Source organism: Hippocampus comes, unplaced genomic scaffold (genome assembly GCF_001891065.2).
Source record: "Hippocampus comes isolate QL1 unplaced genomic scaffold, H_comes_QL1_v1.1 scaffold112, whole genome shotgun sequence".
NCBI lineage: Eukaryota > Metazoa > Chordata > Actinopteri > Syngnathiformes > Syngnathidae > Hippocampus > Hippocampus comes.
The window spans coordinates 2,521,348-2,543,857 of NW_017805841.1; the positions used below are offsets into that span (position 1 = coordinate 2,521,348).

General features: G+C 41.1%; 1 protein-coding gene across 1 annotated transcript in view; it reads left to right on the top strand.

Annotated features, from left to right (window-relative positions):
• The window catches only part of sema3e (sema domain, immunoglobulin domain (Ig), short basic domain, secreted, (semaphorin) 3E), a 30,435-nt gene extending 8,548 nt beyond the window's left edge, over positions 1 to 21,887 (top strand). The window contains exons 2-17 of the mRNA XM_019888414.1: positions 11,360 to 11,520; positions 11,704 to 11,763; positions 12,002 to 12,121; positions 12,992 to 13,085; positions 13,245 to 13,361; positions 13,661 to 13,803; positions 13,913 to 14,027; positions 14,966 to 15,035; positions 15,104 to 15,248; positions 16,920 to 17,145; positions 17,814 to 17,905; positions 18,117 to 18,158; positions 18,379 to 18,545; positions 19,021 to 19,088; positions 19,207 to 19,340; positions 21,336 to 21,887. Coding sequence (XP_019743973.1) covers positions 11,360 to 11,520; positions 11,704 to 11,763; positions 12,002 to 12,121; positions 12,992 to 13,085; positions 13,245 to 13,361; positions 13,661 to 13,803; positions 13,913 to 14,027; positions 14,966 to 15,035; positions 15,104 to 15,248; positions 16,920 to 17,145; positions 17,814 to 17,905; positions 18,117 to 18,158; positions 18,379 to 18,545; positions 19,021 to 19,088; positions 19,207 to 19,340; positions 21,336 to 21,833 — 2,252 coding nt within the window. The 3' untranslated portion in view covers positions 21,834 to 21,887. The remainder of the gene's footprint in view (positions 1 to 11,359; positions 11,521 to 11,703; positions 11,764 to 12,001; positions 12,122 to 12,991; positions 13,086 to 13,244; positions 13,362 to 13,660; positions 13,804 to 13,912; positions 14,028 to 14,965; positions 15,036 to 15,103; positions 15,249 to 16,919; positions 17,146 to 17,813; positions 17,906 to 18,116; positions 18,159 to 18,378; positions 18,546 to 19,020; positions 19,089 to 19,206; positions 19,341 to 21,335) is intronic.
• The last annotated feature ends 623 nt before the right edge of the window (positions 21,888 to 22,510 follow it).

Below are 22,510 nucleotides of genomic sequence, written 5' to 3' on the forward strand. Positions count from 1 at the left end.
CTAAGATTTTTTTTTGTTGTTCCCCCCCCCCCCCCCAAGAGTCATAAATTGTGATGATAATGAAACGTTTCACATGGAGCATCTGACAGGGTTATTGCAAGCTGCCAGTTAGCTGGTCAGGGTTGGGTAATGCAGCATTTTACACATGTTGTCTCTGGCCTCGTTAATATGCTGCTGAAGGTTTGGTGTTTTTATTTACTCCAGCAGTGTCTTTGAATTCATTGACTGCGCACCCCGCCCAAAGGGCCACACAACAAATGGATGTCCATGTGACCATGGCAACACTAAGCCAGTATGTCCTGCCGCGATATCTGCCTCAAACAGATACTGTATCGCACTCAGAAATTCAATTCTAAGGCAGGATATAGAAATAATGCCGGCTTGTCACAAATGGTTTGGTCAGGATTTCATACCTCATGCGCAGTTTATCTTTCAAGTTAAACATTGCATGACATGTCATCAAGCAGAGTAAACGATTATGCTTGGTTACAATAGGCTGAGATTAGTGATTAGTCAGGTAGTAATTATCGTGGAAGAAAGCCTGCCTGCCTCTTTGAGCTGTAATTTCAGACTTGCCACTGCCGACAAAATGACATGTAGCTTTGAAAATAATGAGGCATCCACTTTGCTCCAGGACGGGGAATGCCTGTGTGGCGTTCTTCAAATCAATAGAGGATCTGATTTTTTTTTTTATTGTTTTTTTTTTTTTTAAATAAATACAGTATAGAAGATGAAGTGAAGTCAAATAAATCTGAATGGTACATGTTAACTTCTGGCAAAATGGAAGTTTGACATTTGAGTCTCACTTCCTAGGGATGTCAAAGGCAAAATGATATATTCAGCACACCTCCCTTGGTTTACATCTCTCTGCCTCATTTGTTTCTGTGTGTATCACGGAACAGTTGCCCTCCCTCTGTGTATGCATGTTCATTAATCAGGTGTCATGGGGGGAGGCAGCTGGCGAAGCTCCAATGTTCTGTTTGACCTTTTCCCCGTGAAAAAAAACAAGTGGACCACGGTGTGAAGGCAAAATTACTCCAGCCTTCACAGACTACATTTGCACTCCCGAAGAGAGCACAACGGTGTACAACGGCTGGTACCCTCAACTGGTTTTGGACCCTTGACGACTGAGTTTAACAACATACTTTTTGGCTGTGAAGAGGATAAGGGCATTTAACTTGGATTAGGAACACAAATTAACTGCACCTATCCCCGTTTTACAGAACATAGTGTACATATGAATGAGGGAACAAAATGAAAATCTGGTGACTCTTACTTTTGGGGAAATCTCTTCTTTCATCTTCTTTAAAAGCAGCCTAATCTAGAACTGGCTGAATCAATCTTGTATTTCCGCTTGATGACAATTTGTCTCTCTGTGACATTTTCGACTTTATATAATGAAAGAGTGCCGCCAAGCAACCAATAGACTGCCAGACACGTCCTGCAAAAATAGTATATTTCCCTCTCATTCGCTTTGTTCCGAAGACTCACAAAATGGTGAAAATGAGTCAAACGCTGCATGTTGAACTTCGGCGACTTAATTACCCGTTTGATGTTGGTCGCTTATTGCAATGAAAAATTCAATGCTCTCTTGAGCTTTGTTGAAACATGTGCCATATTTTCTGCACTATAAGGCACACCTAAAAGCATTGAATTTGATGAAAAGCCGATAATGCGCCTTATAATCCATTGTGCCTTATATATGGCTCAATATTAGGATTTCTTGGATGTAGTATTTTAAATGTTCTGTCAAGCGCTTTGTTAGAGCTGTAGCGGTTGTGAAAGCACTATATAAATAAATCTGGATTGTATTGTCTTCCCTTTAGTGTAGCTCCAGCTAGTGGATGCATAACGCAACCATTGTTGCTTCTATTCTATGCGCCTTATAATGCGGTGCACCATATATATGAAAACAGTTTGAAAAGACGCCATTCATTGAAAGTGTGCCTTATACGCCAAAGCTCCTTATAGTGTGGAAAATACGGTAATTTGATTTACGACCCACTGGTACAACTGAAAGGGACATAAAATGAACATTATCGTTTGTCACAGGAAAGCCATTATTACATTCATTCTGGTTTGGACACTGACATCGTGGACAAGCAAGAGATAGGTTGAGATTAGTTAGTCGTTTCAAAAAATGTGATGAAAGGAATCCGACTGGGATGGGCTAATAATCTCACAATGTGACATCACTCACAACCACACGTACAAACACAAGCGGGATTCCTGAGCACAAGGTTGTTTGCCGATAATGGCAACCCAACACACACGCGGTGACCTCTGCAGGACACCACATTTATGCTCAGGCCTCCAGAATAGCCCGAGTTTGTCTCATTCCACCCTGTCTTCAGGTCCTGTTTGTCTTCCAGCAGACATTCAGTCAGTGAGTAAACTCCATAAAAAGTTTGCTCATTTTAATTCTGGCATTAAACAAGCTTTTAAGTGGATGAAATGATGAGTGAAAGTTCGATTTTATGATCTCCTAGTTTATGTGCCTCAAATCCCTCCACCCCGTCCGCTGAGAGAAGTGCGAATGAAAAAGTAGGTTGCTCACTGGCAAGCACGTTGTAGTCTCAGTGTTTCCATGCAAACTCCAGACAAATGCAAATGTTTATTTGGATTGAAGAGCTCCGAATCGTCTGCATCTTCTTTCACCGCATATCGGATGAAAGTGTCCGCCTTGGGGGGAAAGCCTTTTTTTTTTCCCTACGCACTTTCCATTTGATGTGGGATCCCGGCCAACTGTGGAAAACCCTCCGCCACCTCCTCTCAAGTCTCTAGCTCGTGGCAAAGAAAGTCCTCACTGGCTTTGGATGACAGGAAGCAAAGTTTGAGAAGGAAGCGCAGGGAAAAGAGATGCAGAAATCCCCCTCATTGCCTTTTCATCAGTTCAAGACGCGGCTACAGCTGCACATAATAACAGGAGAGACCGAGCAGTGTGATTGCGGCGCACACCTGTTGTGTTTTAAATTAAAAGTGCCGTCATGTTAATCATAGCAATGAGTTCAACGCACCATAAAACATTCTTTTGCTAAGCATTTTTGTCTTGGAAGGAAGGGATTTACTGCATTTTTTCCCTTTTTTAATTTTCCCCGTATTTATTTGGTTCATCCTCCATTTCTTTCTCTCATTGCTGTGTTTCATTCGTACTTCCTGACCTATTTCCTCCTGGCATCCTTCCCTTTCTTTTCAGAGTTTCCAGTTCCTTGCCTTCTTTTTATGAGGTCCCAAGCACCAGGCAGCGCCCAGACTCAAGCACTGTCCACATCATTTGGTCTTTGTTCCAATAATTTGCCCCCGCATCGATTTCAACAATCAAAATGGATTGCAGTGGATCTCTGTCATACAGAAGGTTGGCAATCGAGTCATCGAGAAACATTGAAACCAGGACTAATACTCTGATACTCCCATAATCATTCATCTTTTGAAATTCCGGTTCCCAGTTTCAAAACTCCGACCGCCAACCTGAAGAACTGCTCATGCCGTGGATCAAAATTGTTGCTTAACTTCGTTAAAATAAATGGCTAGTCATTTCTAAAAAAAAAAAAAGGTGGTGCAATCACTTCCTTTTGTTCTTTTCCTCCATTTTCCTTTCTTCTTTATTTTGGGTCATATTCTTAAGTCAGAAAAAGTACGCTGCTGCTGCGCACATTTTTGGCTACGCAGATCCTCCCAATCCTCTGCCACTTAATGCACCTTCATGAAATGTACGAACTCTGGGTGGAGCAATGTTGGAATGAGAGCTTTCCCTGACAAATCTGCCAGTGCACGCAGTCTCCCAGAGACTTAAAGATGTCTTTCGTCCTCCCCGCTCAAGAGGCCGCACTCAGGAATATCGCCTCTTGAAGGTGAACCATCATATTGCGTGTTTTGATTCAATTAACTACTTTCGTGCTTCGCTGGTGATGGCCGCGTGACCGTGCGGATGTAGACTCGTGCTGGTGTCTTGGCGTTTTTCTGAAAGCGGCGCTCACAACAACTGCTGTCATTTTATTGGTGGCAATGATGAGTTAGAGTTTGAATCATTTGTTTTATTCATTTGACATATGTAGGTCTTGATATCCATTGAAGTGATGCGCTTGCATGTGCGGTGACAAACAGCGGCCGCTTCACTCGCTTTTCAACTACTGGAACAGCTCCAATTATACACTCAGTCATGAGCATCGTCCTCTGACTGAATTGCTTTTATTGCATTTATTAGATATAGAATGCAAAGACGCATACTCCAATCCGGTCCAATCATCCAACAAAAGCACCGTTTCTTTTTCTGGTCAAGACATCACACACTTGTAACCAATCTTGGTGTAAAGCTCTGCCCACATCTGACCTTTGGTATTCACATCAAACATTTGAACAAAACCTGTTTCATCGATCTCAAGAATATTTCCAAGCTCTCCCCTTTTATGTCTTTTGCTGATGCTGAGAAACTCATTCATGCCCTTGTTTCCTCCAGGATTGATTACTGCACTAGTTTGCTCATTGATACAAAAAAAAAAAAAACCTTACATTAATCCAGAACAATGCTGCTCGGATACTTATGAAAATCCGTAAACATGAACACATCACCGCTGTTATTCAGACTCTCCAATGGCTCCTCATAACATCCAGCATTTACTTGAAAATGGCAATCCTAATTCACGTCTGCCTCCATGGTAATGCCCCACTCTACCTCAAAGACTTCCTCACCCTGCACACATTCTCTCGGCACCTCTGGTCTCGTGGCACCAACCTCCTCCACCATCCCCAAACAAATCTACGAACCATGGGAGACAGGGCGTTTACAAAATTCCACGGCCCACCGCATCTGGAGCGGCCTTCCCTGAGCATCTAAGGAATGCTCAGCCTCTGGACTCTTTTAAAAAGGGCCCAAAGACTTTTTTTCTTTCTATCAAGCTTGTCCAAACTTCCGTTAATAAGGTTTTATTTTCTCAAATTTGTTTTTTATTGTTTCATTGTTTGAGCTGATTTTTAGCATGCTTTGTAGCACTTTGAGACTTTAGCTCAATGAAAAGTCATTTATACATGTGATGTAATGTATTATTATGCTCCTTCAAAGTAGCCTGGTAGCTCAGCCTCACATAATCTCTGGGGACGATCAGTGTATACTTCCGGATCCATAAGCAAGTTAGTTTACTATTTAAAGTGTGACATATATTCCTTTCTTTGACCCCTCACTTGATAACATTTTTGTACTTTCATCCCTTTTTTCTCTCCCTTCGTTGTCCATTCATTTCTTGTTATTCTTGTTAACCAAAAATTTTTCGGTGGCATGGCCAGGGTGACACAAAAACCTCAGTGAAGGTTGGCTCGGGCGTATGTGTGTGCGTGCGTTATTGTTTATCTTACCATCCACAGTCAGGTTTCATGAAAGAACATTCACACATGATCAGATCAATGCCCATCACAACCATACTCAAACAGGATCAAGCAACATTTTGCTGAGCATAATGTACTACTGTATATAATCCAATTTTCTTTGCTATTACTTCGATTTTTTTTTCTTACTACCTCAGAATCTCCTTTAGCTCATTCTGTTCGCTAGCTAAAAGCCCATCACAGTGATCAATTCTAACCGACGGTTTTTTCATTTTTCAGATCTCATATGGCTCATTTGATCAATTCATGTAAGCACAATGACAAAAAAAAAATCTCTTCACTCTTCACAATTCTAAATGTTGCTTTATACGTTGCTTGCTGTGTGGTGAATGTAAGGATTTTGATTGATGTTGACTGTAAGAATCTAAATGTTTTTTTTTAATTATTTTCGAAATTGCATTCAGATGTATTGATTATTTATTCTTTAAATATGCAGTCATTGTAAGTAACTTGCGCCAGTGTATCAAGGTCTAAGAATAAATACTGCAACCATGTGAAAATGCCAGAAAAAATCACAGATATTGAAATTTTCTCCCGGCTGTGGGGCTGGCCACCGGGGTGGCCAAAGAATGACATGGGGTAGCCACAGCCACAACCTAGCCACCATGTACCTCCACCCCTGCCACTTCTTTGTTTTGTTTTACTTGTCTTTCTCCATGTTCGTTCATTTCAGTTTCTTGCATTGCTCACCCTTCTCATGTCCCATGATCATTTATTTCCCTGCTTTCTCCCCGTGTGGGTACGTCATTGGCAATTATCCCATTGACGTTATTGAACAAGACACGTGAGAAGTGGACGAGCGAGCGTTTTTGGCACGCGTGCCGTTTTAGGCTTCACTTTAAATAGCCGTCAAAGTCTGTCACCTAAATAAGTGCTAGCAGATTTTGACTGCACAACAAAAAAGGAGTTCCTTGTTTTGTGAGCAAGACTGACACTCAAATGTCAGAATGGAATGCACTCTTTCAGCCAAGTTCCGTCTAACTGAGAAGTGACCACAAGAGATGCGAGTCTGCCTGTGTGCTGATTAGACAATTACAGGGAGCGCATATGACTACTTGCCACACCACCCAAAATCGCTAGCACCCAGCAATTCCAGACCCAGTCCTACTCAAACAAACAGTTCTTGTTTTTCCAACATTTATTCCTTAATCGCAACAAAGTACTACTTGCACTCATCTACTCCACTGTGGAAACCTAATCCTATTTTAAACAAATGGTGATGGGATTTTCCTGTGGTTAAAATATGAAAATGGGATAAAGGTCTCCTGCATCTATGCCCATGATTGAGTTTCACTAAAATATACAGACGATAGGAAAGAAAATTCAGCAATTAGCCCATGCAGCCTCAGCAGGTAGCAAGACCTCAGAACAAGATCCCCCATTGTTGTGATCCACATAAGTGAGACATTTAGTGCAAGTACAGCAGATTAAGCAGAGGTTTCTAGGTGCTTAATGCTCACTATTCTAAAATGATCTTGCTCAAATTGACACGGATTATCGTTCTACCAGAACAATTTAATGGATTAGAAACACATCCGGCAGATCAGTACGGAAGCTACGGTCAAAATTAAATATGTCAGGGTGCTTTTACACCTATAGTAGAGTCGGGGTTCTCGGGTTGGCTTCTGATTCGCTCACCCGCAAAGATTTTGGATTCAGCATCTAATATAATATATTTCAAATAGGCCGATAGTATGGGTTGGATAATAGAAAGAGACGGCTGTATTATTTTGCTGGCTGTTTTGATACTGTATCTATGCACCAGCAATAAATATCCATATACTCCCAGCGGGAAAAACACTTATCGTCAATCCCTGAGGGGGTGGCCATCGGAAATTTGGGGGAAAAAAAAAAGGTTTCTACAACACCGCCGCTTGACAGTGATGAAATATGTCATGATGTATTGTAGATGCTTCTATTTTTGGCTGTGTCGCGATATTTTTGGCAACGTTTTGTGATATCATATGGTGACTTATTTTGTGAAGTTATTTCACACATAGCTCCACCGAGGCCAACACTCTTTTTTGTGTAACCCTGCATAACATGCACTCACACCAGAACGGAAGTAATTAAAATCCATTTATTGAGTGCTGGTGTCTAAGGACTGGTCATGGCCCGTGCTTAAATGAAATCCCTTCCTGCCAGTGAAAATGATTTAAAATTTAACACATACCAGGTCACCCATTTTCCCTTCACATGGACGCCTGGTTCAGGCCTTTTGGGAACAATGAAAGCTTTATTTATTTGTTAATTCAGTTATTTCAAACAAAGGGCTATTGAGACTCGCAGGAAGCACATTGGACTCAGCATCACTTCTTTTCAATCTCTTCACCTTCAAAGTCATGGAAGTATTTCTGCTGATTTTCACCCTGTGCCCATGCAGCACATGGAGAGCATGTTTAGCGGAACGGCCTGCCAAGCTTAATCAGATCATCTGACGCACGTGCGCACGCATCCACTTTTGTGCATATTGAACACATGAGCGGCGCTCCACTCAATTTATGCAGTTGGGAGTGTTCTCATCCACATGTATGCTCCTTCCCATACGTTGTGAGGTCCAAAACTTGCAAAGATATTGCACGTTGCCAGAAAATTGACATACACTGTATATTACACCGACAACCAAATTTTCCATGGAACCGAGCATTCACACAAACTCCCTGAACATTCCATGGTGAGCGATGTCAATCCATGTCACGCTCGCAGCTGAAAGGGAACAATGCCTACAATGCCTTTTTACATCAGCAAACACTTTTCCATGACGTTTTGCACCTGTTTGATGATCAGTAACTTTCCATCGTGTGAACTATAAAAATATATCAATGTTTAAACCTTCCCTAAGTTTGGTAAACCAAGACCTCGACAAATCCACGTTAGCATAAAATTCTACCTTCAAAAAAATAAAAGCAACTCATTCTCCCCCTCCTTAATAACACACCATCATACTGCATAGCTTGGATTATCAGTGTATGACTGGAGGATTGATGCATTATGTGACACACTTGAGAGCAAAAGGGTTTCCACATGGGAGGAAGTGACAGGATATAAAGATACCCCTTTGCTAGAACTGTGGGCAATTCTTCGGGGAAGATGTTGAATTTAAAACATATGCCACATATGTGGAGATGTGACCCAGGCAATCTTATCTATCATTCATATCTGTACACTCGTGAACAATATTTCACCGATGTGGTTACACACTGTGGGTGCATGTGTGTGTGTGTGTGGGGGGGGGAGGAGGGGGGGGTTTCTACAAGATAAAAAAATAAAATAAAAATCATAACTATAAAAGATATATAAATTGCATATGAGATTTTTAAAAAAACGACATCGGTCATAAACAAAAGAACTCTCTGGATGATGTATCATCACCAGCTGTGATCTAATATAGTCACAATCAACTCAACACAGCTTTATTTATAGAGCACTTTGCAGCAGGAAGCAACAAAATGAAATGTTAAAGTAAAGCATTTACTCACCAAAATTGACGAACTGTAATATAATAAAAGAGCAGAACCCATCCTCTTTTATTTCCCTTGTGTTCATGGTCCAGACATACGGTATAGCCATTGAGGCTTTATCGCTAACGTTCCAACAGATGGGCCACATTTACAAGTTGGTATTCCTTTAGGACAGATATCCATCTGACGGTAGGAGGCGAGTGAGATTAAACATTTAAAAGTCAAGTTCCACTTTATAGTGTCATGAGCTTTGTGCGAGCAGCACGTGATGTCACTTACAATTGAGTATCCAATGAAATGTCCTGAAAATGATGACGTCAGTGTATGCTTACCAGATTGTGCTAACTCAAAATTTGATTGACAGATCTTTTTCTTTTTTTTTTTTTTTTAACAGGAAACAAACATGCGATTGGATTGCAGGATTCTGGGCTACAGTTTGTGATGATGATGATGATGATTGTTATTATTATTATTTATTTATTCATTTTTACTGAGAACACAACCACCCCTAAAATTTTAGGGGTGCACACTCTAAATTGATTTGTAAAGTAAATATTCATGAGTTTTTCTCAGAAAACATGGTGCAAGAGTTTGACATGAGAGCCCAAAATTTGCAATTGAACTGGATTCGTCCTGACTTAGTTGCAGGCAGCGTTGGTTCAGGTTCAGCTCAAAGACAGTGCAAATCTGAGTATAAACGGTTGTCTGTCTCCATATGTATATGGGGGGGGAACTAGGCACTGATACTCCTGTGAGCTATCATTCGTTGTTAAAGTTATGCAGGGTCGGACATGTAAGCTTTTTTTGTGGTGCCCTTGTCAGATGCGGTATATTGATGATATAATAGGGGAGGAGGGGGGGGTTTCTACAAGATAAAAAAATAAAATAAAAATCATAACTATAAAAGATATATAAATTGCATATGAGATTTTTAAAAAAACGACATCGGTCATAAACAAAAGAACTCTCTGGATGATGTATCATCACCAGCTGTGATCTAATATAGTCACAATCAACTCAACACAGCTTTATTTATTGAGCACTTTGCAGCAGGAAGCAACAAAATGAAATGTTAAAGTAAAGCATTTACTCACCAAAATTGACGAACTGTAATATAATAAAAGAGCAGAACCCATCCTCTTTTATTTCCCTTGTGTTCATGGTCCAGACATACGGTATAGCCATTGAGGCTTTATCGCTAACGTTCCAACAGATGGGCCACATTTACAAGTTGGTATTCCTTTAGGACAGATATCCATCTGACGGTAGGAGGCGAGTGAGATTAAACATTTAAAAGTCAAGTTCCACTTTATAGTGTCATGAGCTTTGTGCGAGCAGCACGTGATGTCACTTACAATTGAGTATCCAATGAAATGTCCTGAAAATGATGACGTCAGTGTATGCTTACCAGATTGTGCTAACTCAAAATTTGATTGACAGATCTTTTTCTTTTTTTTTTTTTTTAACAGGAAACAAACATGCGATTGGATTGCAGGATTCTGGGCTACAGTTTGTGATGATGATGATGATGATTGTTATTATTATTATTTATTTATTCATTTTTACTGAGAACACAACCACCCCTAAAATTTTAGGGGTGCACACTCTAAATTGATTTGTAAAGTAAATATTCATGAGTTTTTCTCAGAAAACATGGTGCAAGAGTTTGACATGAGAGCCCAAAATTTGCAATTGAACTGGATTCGTCCTGACTTAGTTGCAGGCAGCGTTGGTTCAGGTTCAGCTCAAAGACAGTGCAAATCTGAGTATAAACGGTTGTCTGTCTCCATATGTATATGGGGGGGGAACTAGGCACTGATACTCCTGTGAGCTATCATTCGTTGTTAAAGTTATGCAGGGTCGGACATGTAAGCTTTTTTTGTGGTGCCCTTGTCAGATGCGGTATATTGATGATATAATACTTTATGTTTTGGTGATTATTTCATTTGTAGCGTATTTGTACTCTACAGTTGCATTCCTGGGTATGACTGTTAATAACTTCGCGAGCAGAAGTTTGCCAAAACAAAAAAAAAATAAATCAGTAGATGTGCCAGTAGATGGAAAATGTACTCGCGCTGTCTCCAATTTTGGGGGCAGCCTTGATCCCCAAATTATATGTCAAACAAATACAGGCAGCAGAATTACACAACCAAAGAGATCACTGGGAAGTAAAAAAACAATTTTTTTAAAGCCATTTCATGACATTCCAAAGTATAAAAACTAAAATAAAAATATTCAGCAAACGACAGTCTGACATCTCAAAAAGTCACAGTCATCTTTGATTGAAAGTCTTGTATTTTAAATTGCACTCATCACAACAAACTTTAAAGCATGAATCAGTGATGTAGTGAATGGATATCGACAGAACAAGGCGATTAATTCTTAAATTCAGTAAACCATATCTAACCTGGGCATGGGAACTTTTGCACTATTTCAAATATAATACAAACCGCCGATGCGGCGTTACCATAATCATATTTGTTAATCCTCAGTGTCTCGTGTTGATATTATCGCGACAGAACTTTGGCAGTTAAACAGGACGTGGGTGTTCCAGGGCAATGGAGTGCCTCTTCAGCCCCAGACCATGCTGCTGGACGAGGGCCACGAGAGGCTTTATGTCGGGGCCAAGAATGCTCTATTCTCCCTCAGCCTGGACCAGGTTAACACGCAGCACAGAGAGGTAGTCCGGAGCCAAGACTAATGAACTCTTAAACCCGTAACTGGATCATGTGACCTGCTTGGATGTGCATGTTCAAACATTGAAGTGGTAGTATTTTGACTCCCAAGTATAAAACTGATGTCATACTTTGAATAATGCCAATAATTGCTGTACTGTTCTTTTGTTCTCTTTACTATTTTCCAGATCCAGTGGGCCAGTTCTGAACTCCAAATCGAAGAATGCCTGAGGAAGGGCCGGGAAAAAGTATGTCAATAAGTACATATTACCGAATTGTCTTGGTAAATCACCATACGTTGAGTAGGTTATGAAGAGTAGCGCAATCAAGGTTCCAGCTCACTGACCTCTGGTTCACCTGCCCTATTGACATGATTGATAATGCAGTAAACAGCTGGCATTTTTCCATGACACTTTTCTCCACCACACAGCCCCATGATGCAATGTCGTCACCCCCGTGATGTATTTGTCCAAATTCTTCCAACAGATGGAGTGCGCAAACTACATCAAGGTTTTGCAACAATACAACCAGACCCATCTCTTGGTCTGTGGGACGGCATCCTTTAACCCTATTTGCGCCTGGGTACATGTTGGACACACTGGAAAGGTGAGTCCTTGCAGTACTGAGCTCCTCAGTTTCCACTTACCAGTAGCTGCAATTGCCTATTTTCTTTGGATGCTTCATTCGCAGCTTGCATGTCTTATGTCCAGTTTCCATTAAACAAGCAATCGAATATCAAAGTGGGCGGCATGGTGCAGCAATGCGGTAAACAAGTTTCCCTTACAGCCAGGTGGTTCTGAGGTCAAATCTCGGCTGTCAAATTTGCTCGTTCATCTCCTGGACCTTCTTTTTTTCCTCTCCACATTTCAGAAAAACACGAATGATAAATGAATTAAAGGTGTGAACGTGAGTGAGGGTCTTGTTTGTTTGGTGAGTGGTGAACTGGAGCTGGCCTTTGTTACAGTCATTTGAGAGGCCGTATTCACAGCACAGCGGGCTTCCAGGACCACATAAATCAATGACAATTCGGCACCACCGGTGATGGTTGGAAAAATGCAGGCTGTGAATCGATGGTTTTGTTTGTGTGAGTGCCACCTGGATTTCAGAGCTTCGACATCAGTAGTGTTGAACTCATATTTTACACACACACACACACACACACACACACACACACACACACACACACACACACACACACACACAATACATTACATCTTTCACATCAACTGCAGCTGTAACAAAGCACTTTTTTAACATAAAATATCAATAATACAAATTTTAAAACTATTCCTACGTACGCCTTCTTGTTAGAAGTGGTGATATATAACTGACCTTTATGATGGCTCATCCATCACTTTCTATCCACAGATCACTTCTTCTATGTATGTTCCAAATCACACAGCTTATTTTTAAAATCTTTTTCTGTATACTTGGCCTTTGACGTGTAACAATGCGCGTGTGGTTTTGTGCTGACAGGACAGGCTATTTACTCTGCTGAAGGAGAGCATTACAAGCGGTAAAGGGCGATGTCCGTTCAGCCACAACAGTCCCTGCACTTCTACACTCTCAGGTAAGTAAGAACAAGAGGTAAAATCCCTAGTGTCATACGCTATGCCAAAAAGATTTAACATTGGAGTCGCTTGTTTCTAAGAGATTCAATGCCGCCATCTTGTGGTCATGTTCCATCATGGATTCATAACAAGTGTTGGTGCTTGTTTGTTTGTTTCAGGTGGAGAGTTGTATGTCGGCCTCTACACAGACTACTGGGAGAACGATGCTGCCTTGTGTAGACTCAACAACCGTACCTACACGCGTACTGAGAGGGACGACAGGCAGCAGCTCAACGGTCAGTTGATATCCATCCGTCCATTCATTTTCTGGACCATTTATGATGTTCGAGCGGTGCTGGAGCTTATCCCAGCTGACGTTGGGCAAAGGTCAGGATACACCCTGGACCCGTTGCCAGTCATATGTAGACATAAAAGACAGGGGCAAAAAGCCAGCCACATTCACACCTTCAGAGTGAGAATTGTGGCTGTCCAACAGGGGGTGTCGTGGTGCACAATACCGAGAAGTGCAGACAACAACATACCTTGATTTACTTTTGTTCCAGCAGAAACTAGTTTCACATTTGTCTGTCTGCAGAACCGAGATTTGTCGGTTCAGCGGTTATTCCTGATAACGACGACAAAGATGATGACAAAGTTTACTTCTTCTTCACCGAACGTGAGGTGGATGCAGAGGGGCTCTACAAGGCTGTCTACACCCGTGTCGGACGAGTTTGCGCGGTAAAGGATCTGATATATTGTTATGGGCTTTTTCTGGACAAAATCCATCATAAAGCCAAAAGTGCTGAGAGTGCGGTCATCCATCATTTGGTGTCCTATCATCTCTCAGAATGATCAAGGAGGACAGAGGATGCTGGTGAACAGATGGAGCTCCTTTCTGAAAACTCGACTCATTTGCTCCGTGGCCGGACCTGATGGCATTGATACTCACTTTGATCAACTTGGTGAGGACATGTGGTATATCTCATTGTTTTCTAGTTTAGACAGTACCTATACAAGTTACAAAGTTGGGAGATGTACACACACGCACAACTACTGACATACCTTGATGCGATTTCACAACTAATTAAGCATTTGATCAAAATGTCAAATACGATTAGTACTCCTTGATGCGATTTCACAAATAATTAAGCATTTGATCAAAATGTCAAATACGATTACCCTAAATATTATTTGGGCAAATGCCCAATTTGGATTAATTACAACTGCTTCCAGCACAGAACAAAATAAAATCACAAAATGCCAAAGGTGTAGGCATCTGAACATTTTATAAAGTTTGTCTTTTTCTTCAATTCAAATTGCAAAATCCCAAATGGATGAGATCTATAAATAACTTAGTTTGACATCAAAGCTACTTTTACACAACATCGAAGAAAGTGTTTTACTATCAACAGGTATACATATATGGTTGAACAAACATTATACTTTTGTGTCAGATTTAAATGTCCAAAATTAATAATCTGGTTATAACCAGGTAAAACATGACACGCATTCCAGCTATTCAATTGCACCTGCATACAAATTTAAATTTACATTTAAATTGCTGTCAATTGTTTAATCAGGATCAGATCCAGACTACACTTTGTTTGATATTAAAGCTCAAGTCACACAAGACACAAACTGATTTGAACATCTGAAAATCGTAAATGGCCTATTTCATGTTCACGTCATATTGATGTCAAATTGACAATCTGGATCTGTTCCTTATATAGATCCTACTTTAGATATTACAGCCTCTCTTATTACATAACATCCTGAATAGAATGTCTGCCCTGTTTGAAATATCAACTGTCTCCAAAACCAAATAAACAGAGAACCTGACGCAGTTATGCTAAAGAAAATGTTCTCCTGTCCAAAATAAATTCTGACTTTTGTTTTATAGAGGACGTCTATGTGTTGAAGAACAAAGACGGGAAAAACCCAGAAATCTTTGGCCTTTTTAGCACAACGAGGTGAGGAAGACAATTTTTCTTTTTCATGACATGAAGGCAAACTGATCACTCGAAGTCTTCTTTTGCAGTGCCGTGTTTAAAGGCTATGCGGTGTGTGTCTATCACATGGATGACATCCGAGCCGCATTTAACGGACCGTTTGCCTTCAGAGAGAGACCTGAGCATCACTGGACACCTTCTGAAGATAAAGTCCCCTACCCACGGCCTGGATCTGTAAGTCCTCTTTGTTAACTGAGTTTTTCATAACCTATCTCTGACCTAACCGCTGCCATAATGAGGACAGACACGAAAGAAGATGGATGGAGTGACTTTATATTTCACTCTAACGTTAAATAGAATATTGTTTTGCATCCTCAGACTGATTGGTTTTGTGCCTTGACAACGTGAATTTGCAGGTTCACTTTCAATTGTTGACAATGACGTGGAGATCTGAGTGTCATCTGGACAGTTGTGCTCGGACAATTGATAGCTGCGTACTAGCTGACCTAATGGAAGCAGGTACAAATTGAACAATAGGTGTCCCCAAGATTGACTCTTGAGGAACCTCCCAAGTCAAAGCCATTTTACACAGTTACCAATTTCAGCAAAGTACTTCTTGTCCTCAAGATAGGACTTGACCCAATTTAGAGCAGTAGCAGAGTTTCCCACCGAGTGTTTTAATCGCTGTAATAAGATCACATAGATGACTGTCACAAAGGCAATGCTCAGGTCCAGCAGAACTAAGCCTGAGATTTTACCTGCATCTAGGTTCAGGCCAATGTCTTTTGCCACCTTCATCAGAGCTATCTCACTGAGACAAATATTTATTTTGTGCATGCAAATACTTCGTTTTTTCTACTTTCTTCCCTCCAAATTTTGCTGCTGTAAATTGCGAATTCCTCCATTGTGAGACAAACAAAGGTTTTCTTATCTCATCTTATCTTAAAAAATACAACCATTATGAAATGGTCGACAGCTTTTATAAACCATACACTAGATCTCTGGAGTGCCTGTCCACTCCACTGGGTTTGAAATTAAACAATCAAGGAAATATTTTTGTTTGCAGCCTATTTCAAAATTTTGCTGGATCACAATACAACTTTACATAATACATCCCTCACAAGTTTCTCCATCCATGAGATATCAGATCGGCAAATTACAAAGGTATAATCTCAACATAAGAATGTCAGAGTGCAGTTTTAAACCGTGAAACTCAGAACTGAGTCACGCGGGCTAACTACTAGGATCCGCTATATTAACTGAAACATGTCATTTGATGGCTGGTAAAGAAGTGCTACAACCACGAGGGTAAATACAAGTACAATTCATGCTAATACTGTCTTTTCAAGGGCTCATATCCAATTTGCAGTTTACGCTCGCGTTTATAGACTGCACAAGAAGCTACCCTCTGAACTCCACTGTCAGTCAGCATGGTAACCAAAGCCTCTCTCAAGCAAGTCAGAGGTACACGATCAAAACAGGCTGATTTCAGAAAGGCGAAAGAAAGAGGGTGTCTAGCGTGCTACAATTGTTGATCCTTGGGGTATTTTGGTGAAAGCAAGTAATAGATGTGTTATTTAGACAACTGAGAATTATTTTAATTTGTGGGGGAAAAAATACTTCATATATCCCTGAGGCCTGTTGACTTGATTCCAAAACCACCGCAATTTTACATTCACAACACATGTTTTTCTTTGACTGATGTCGATAGAGTGGAACATCACAGTGAGCATGGAAAACTCCATGCTGAATGTAAGCAACCTCCATCAGGCCATGCCGTGCCGCGGGCAGCCGCAGTCAGACCACAACATACCAGCTTGTTGTTATCCACACAGCAAAACCGTGCCAATGCAATTAATTACCTTGTCTACTTCCTCCGCTTTAAATCTATCATCTCCTTGACAGTGTGCCAGCAAAATCAACGGTGGCGGCTTTTCAAGCTCTAAGGAGTTTCCAGATGAGGTTCTGCGCTTCGTGCGCTCTCACCCCATGATGTATCGTCCAGTTCTTCCGCAACATCGCAGGCCAGTCTTCCTGCAAACACAGCCCAGGAGGAGAAAGTTGACACAGATTGCAGTGGACAGGGTTCAAGCCCAAGATGGACACTACCATGTTCTCTATATTGGGACAGGTACTGGTTGTTCTTTTTGTCAACACGCATTGTTGAACAGCTTTTTAGTTCCCGTAATCTTGTAAGGACCACTTTTTGTTGTGATTGTTGTTGCTACGGCTCTTATATAACATACAGTACTGTATATATTTATCCATGTTTTCAAGTGTGAGTGCAGATTTGCTTCATTCATACGGGCAACATGAAACAATCCGACCCTGCATCATCATACGATGAAACGCTAAGATACAAAAAATAAATAAATAAAATAGAATGACAGTAATAAACAATATAGTATTCGGAACAATAAGGTATATTGCATTAGCCATGAAACAATATGATTTTAGTATGATATTGTATGTTACAGCCCAAAGTAAAAGGATTTTATATGATACAATTTTGTATGATACATACGAGACAATAAAGTTTTTTTTATAATGACAATAAGACACAGTGCCAAAACCAAATAAAAGGATATGTTATGACACTGTATTTAGCATTATAGGTAAGTTGCGAGACTATAGAATTTGGTATGATCATGTATGATGCCGTACAAAAACAATAGGATTTGTTACGATACAAACAATCCAATTCAGTATGAAACAGGAATATTGTTCGGTTCTATGTGTAATGGTAGGATAGAAACGATTTATTCGAAACAATCCATCATTGCTGCCTCGTCCCTACAGATGACTCTCTGGTGCTCAAAGTTATCACGATCTACAACAAAGATATCGACACAATGGAAGAGGTGCTGCTGGAGGAGCTGCAAGTGTTTGAGGTGTGAACGTGGCAACACTGTAGTTTGTTGTAATGTGGACCAGATCTCGATTAAACATGTTTTTTTGTTTTTTTAATAAATTGTATAAAATTAATCGACTGATTTTAGTTAATGGTCCTGTAACTATAAAAATATACATATGTTTACATCTTATGCACGTCCCCATGCTATTAAGGCGTTGACACAGCCGTCTGTCTTTTTTTTCTCCCAGGTTCCAGTGCCAATAAAAGAGATTATTATATCCCCTAAACGGGTAAGACTGCGAATCTATGAGCACTTTGTGTGATAACAAAACCTTTACGTTCCCTGTGCATATTGGCTATTAAAATTCAGCATTCCTGCAATTCTGCTTTTTAACCACAGGGTGATCACATTGCATCACTTTGCACGGCTGTGTTCTGTCATCAGTCCTGGGTTAAGAATTGTCGAGCATATTGAACATCCTGCCTGTGTTTATTTTTTCGGGTTGTCAGCAAAAGTTGTATGTGGGCTCGGATGCGGGTGTGGCCCAGGTCCAACTGCACCACTGCGCCCTCTATGGCTCAGAATGCGCTGACTGTTGTCTGGCTCGAGATCCCTATTGCGCTTGGGACGGCTTCACCTGCTCACGCTACTATCCATCTGGAGTCTACACCAAGAGGTAAAATGCAGGACAGAGGTGGGAATGTACTCACATGCCTCAATAGAAATACTGTGTGCTAAAAAACAAAAAATACTCCTTTCCTTCAGTAAAATGTAAAGTACAGACAGTGACAAGTAAAATATTTTTTTACTGTCAAAACAGAAAATGCTTGTTTTGATCATTTTGACAAACTCACAACAACAAAATTTCCCTACTTTGACTAATTAAAGAGTCATACGGATGGTCAAAATGTTTTTTTTTTTTCAAATGTGGGGTGTGAAAGTAAAAAGTTGTCAGACAAAAATATTCAAGAACAGCTACATGAAAATTTTCACTTCACTACAGGAGCAAACTGTTTGTACTTTGTTACTTCCCACCATGAGCTTCAGGGTGTTATTTTGTTTTCCAGCAATGCTTCTATCGCACATGCAAATGTCCCATTCCCTCACTTTTTCATTACATTTTATTTTTTTGCTCCCCTCCATCTCCTCAGACGATTCAGGCGACAGGATATTCTCCATGGCAACGCTGTCCAGCTGTGCAACGGCCTGCAGATTGACGGTGAGTGGAAAAGAGCAGGCTCCAGTTGCGTTGCATATCAAAGAAATGCTGTAGAAATATGAACACGGTGCTTATACAGTCAACAAACTCAGGTTTTTATCCTGTTTTGTCCATCCAGATGAGCCATGGCACAAATCTGAGGAGAAGACCGTGTTTGGTGTGGAGGGCAACAGCACATTGCTCAGCTGCGTCCCTCGATCGCTTCATGCCAAGGTGCTCTGGTTCCTCCAACGTGGAGACGACAAACAAGAGGTGAGTGTCGTACGCCGCGTGGCTTAGGGAATTGTGCTGTGCAAGTAAATGCTACTGTTGATGTAAGTTTGGGTAGAAGAGCTTCAGCCATGTGAAATCGGAACACTAGAAAACATCCATCCATCCATTCTCCGATCCGCTTTATCCTCACAAGGGTCGCGGGGGGGTTCTGGAGGCTATCCCAGCCGTCTTCGGGCAGTAGGCGGGGGACACCCTGAACCGGTTGCCAGCCAATCGCAGGACACACAGAGACGAAAAACCATCCGTGCTCACACTCACACCTAGGGACAAATTTTGAGTGTTCAATCAGCCTGCCGTACACGTCTTTGGAAAGTGGGAGGAAACCGGAGTACCCGGAGAAAACCCATGCAGGCCCGGGGAGAACATGCAAACTCCACACAGGAGCCGACCTCTGCACTGTGAGGTCGACGTGCTAACCACTGGACCACTGAGGCGCCCCCACTAGAAAACAAGCAATTTATTTTACATAGAATGAATGGAATCTGCACTGTAGTAAATTCTGCTTTTTGGATTTTTTTTATTTTCTTATATTTAAGCACAACTTTCAAACTGTGCAAAATGTTAGAGTGACTTACAATATGATTGTACATATTAGGAATAAAACTACAGTCCTATTTTTGATGAACAGTTTGGCCAACTATGCTACTGTATTTTAGTGTTGGTGATTTTGGTGGCACTTGCAAAGCTAAAAAAATTTTTAGGTGGTTCTCGGTATGAAAATGGTGAGAACCACCGCTCCAGTATATTACACTATTATACTAAACAACACTGCACCTGACCATGTTGCAACAGGAGTCTCATTTTTTCATACAAGTTCATCTTCTATTTCAAGGTAGTGCTTTAGTGCTTCGGTACGATTTTCTACAGTACAAACTACACAAAATGACACATCGGGATCCAACTGAATGCAAATTTAAAGTCCTTAGTATTCTCATCAGCACGACAGAGCTACTGAACTGTTCTGTGAGTGTAATAGTATTTTGCAATTGAGGTGATTGGGATTGAGAAGCAAATAAAAAGCTGCATCTCAAGATAAACCATGTTGTTTTCAATGTGATTTTGGATGTCCTGTCGTATTTCAGGGGGTCGGAACACAGCCTACTCAAGGAAATTGGGTTTTCTGCATCACTGAGCCAGTGGAAATCATTAAACTGTAGCGAGCCATATGCCATACCAATTGAGTCTGCAGTCATTTAGGAGGTGGAAATCACTTATCAGAAATATCAGGTCAAATGCAGGGGGTCTCAAACTGAGGCCCGGGGTCCTCTGCGGGTCTGTGAGCCGTAACTTGGGGTTCTGCAAAATCAAGTTACGGCTCCTATTTTTCCTTAATAAAATACACATTGGAAAATTAGTTTTTTTTTGGGGGGGGGGGGGTCGGGGCTGGAACAGATTCATGGTATTTATTTTTACTGAATTGGATTAAAATGATTTGAAATAAGAGTATTTTCAGTTACAAGCGTGATCACAGAAAGAATTAAAGTCATACCTCAAGGCAACACTGTATGTGTTTTCCAATGTAGGGAGAAAAAGTAAAAAGTCATCAGAAAATAAATACTCAAGTATAGTTATTTCAGAATCAGAATCATCTTTATTGGCCAAGTATGTAGAACACACAAGGAAATTGTCTCCGGTATAACACGCTGCATTAGTATCATCATAAACAAGGACATGACAAATAAGTGTGGAAAAATAAGTCTGGAAAGACATTCCGGAATGTAATGCGGTGGTACCACCCAGTGACAACTGTGAGACAATGTGCAAAGTATCAAGCAGAGCTAAAGTGATCAGTGGTAGAATACAATACTATAACAGTTGTACAGTTGGTGCAGAAAATCATTGAACCATTTTAAAGTGACCAGTAGCAGTATTTGTAGTACTTTGAATAATCTACTCCACTACAGTAACAGAGTATTTGGACTTTGAACTAGGATGCCATAAATTTGAGAACCCCTCATTAATTTATACCCCCAGGTTCACAAGGACGAGCGTGTGATCTGGACTTCGCACGGGCTTCTCCTTCTGAGCCTCACCAGCTCTGATGCCGGGATTTACATGTGCCAGACGGTGGAACACGGATATGTGCACACGCTACTGCGTGTTACTCTGCACGTGCTCAGCGGCGAAACGTTGGCGTCTGCCATCAGGCCTAAGGACAAGCCAGGAGACAAAAGCGGAGCCCCCTGTCAGTCCCACGTCAATCCTATGGCGGGGCCGAGTTTCAGCCCCAGGAATCTGGTGCCTGCTTCCCTGCCGGGCTCACACTCTAGGCAGTGGTACAAGGAGTTCCTCCAGCTGATTGACTACAGGGATGCCCAGCGAGTGGAGGAGTACTGCGAGAAGGTGTGGTGCCCAGATAAGAAACGCAAAAAGAACAAAAAGAAGTTCCTCCCCTCAAGTGGTGAGAAAAAAGCTAAATCCAGGGCGGCTGCGGCTAATCATCGAGCCCCCAGACATGTTCTTGGGAACTGAGAGCGCACACACACGCACACACACACACACACACACACACACACACACACACACACACACACACACACACACATTTTTATAGATAATTAAGAATAGCTTCCTTGACTGAAGCAGTCCTTTGCTTGACCGAGAGATTTTACAATGTTTCACGATCAAACTCACTCTCAGAAAAATGTTTATGAATCGCTCTGGCAATGTACAAGCAAATGGCAGCTAAACAGTCTGTCCGCTTACGGCCACATCTTTGATCAATCTAAATCCATGTCCTTTGTTCTCAAAAACTGCTCACTCGAGGAAGAGAGAGAAAGAGTCCTGCCTGGCCAACTGGCATGGGAACAAAAATACCCTAAAAAACAAAGAAAACAGTCACAATGTTTAGATGTCTAACCATCTGTGAATTTTCTTCTTTCGTCAGTGTTCTTTCAGAAAGAAGTCCAATTATATTGCACAAAACACACACACACACACACACACACACACACACACACACACATTTTTTAGATAATTTGGTAGGATTATGTACAAAAAGAAATGCACTGTAAATAATACAGATGATTACACCCTGTCACAGGGCACAGACAGACAATTTCACACTCACATTCACACTGATGGACAGTCGTCAGTGAACAAAACATGCATGTTTTTGGAGTGTGGGAGCTGGCGAACTAGCCATGCAG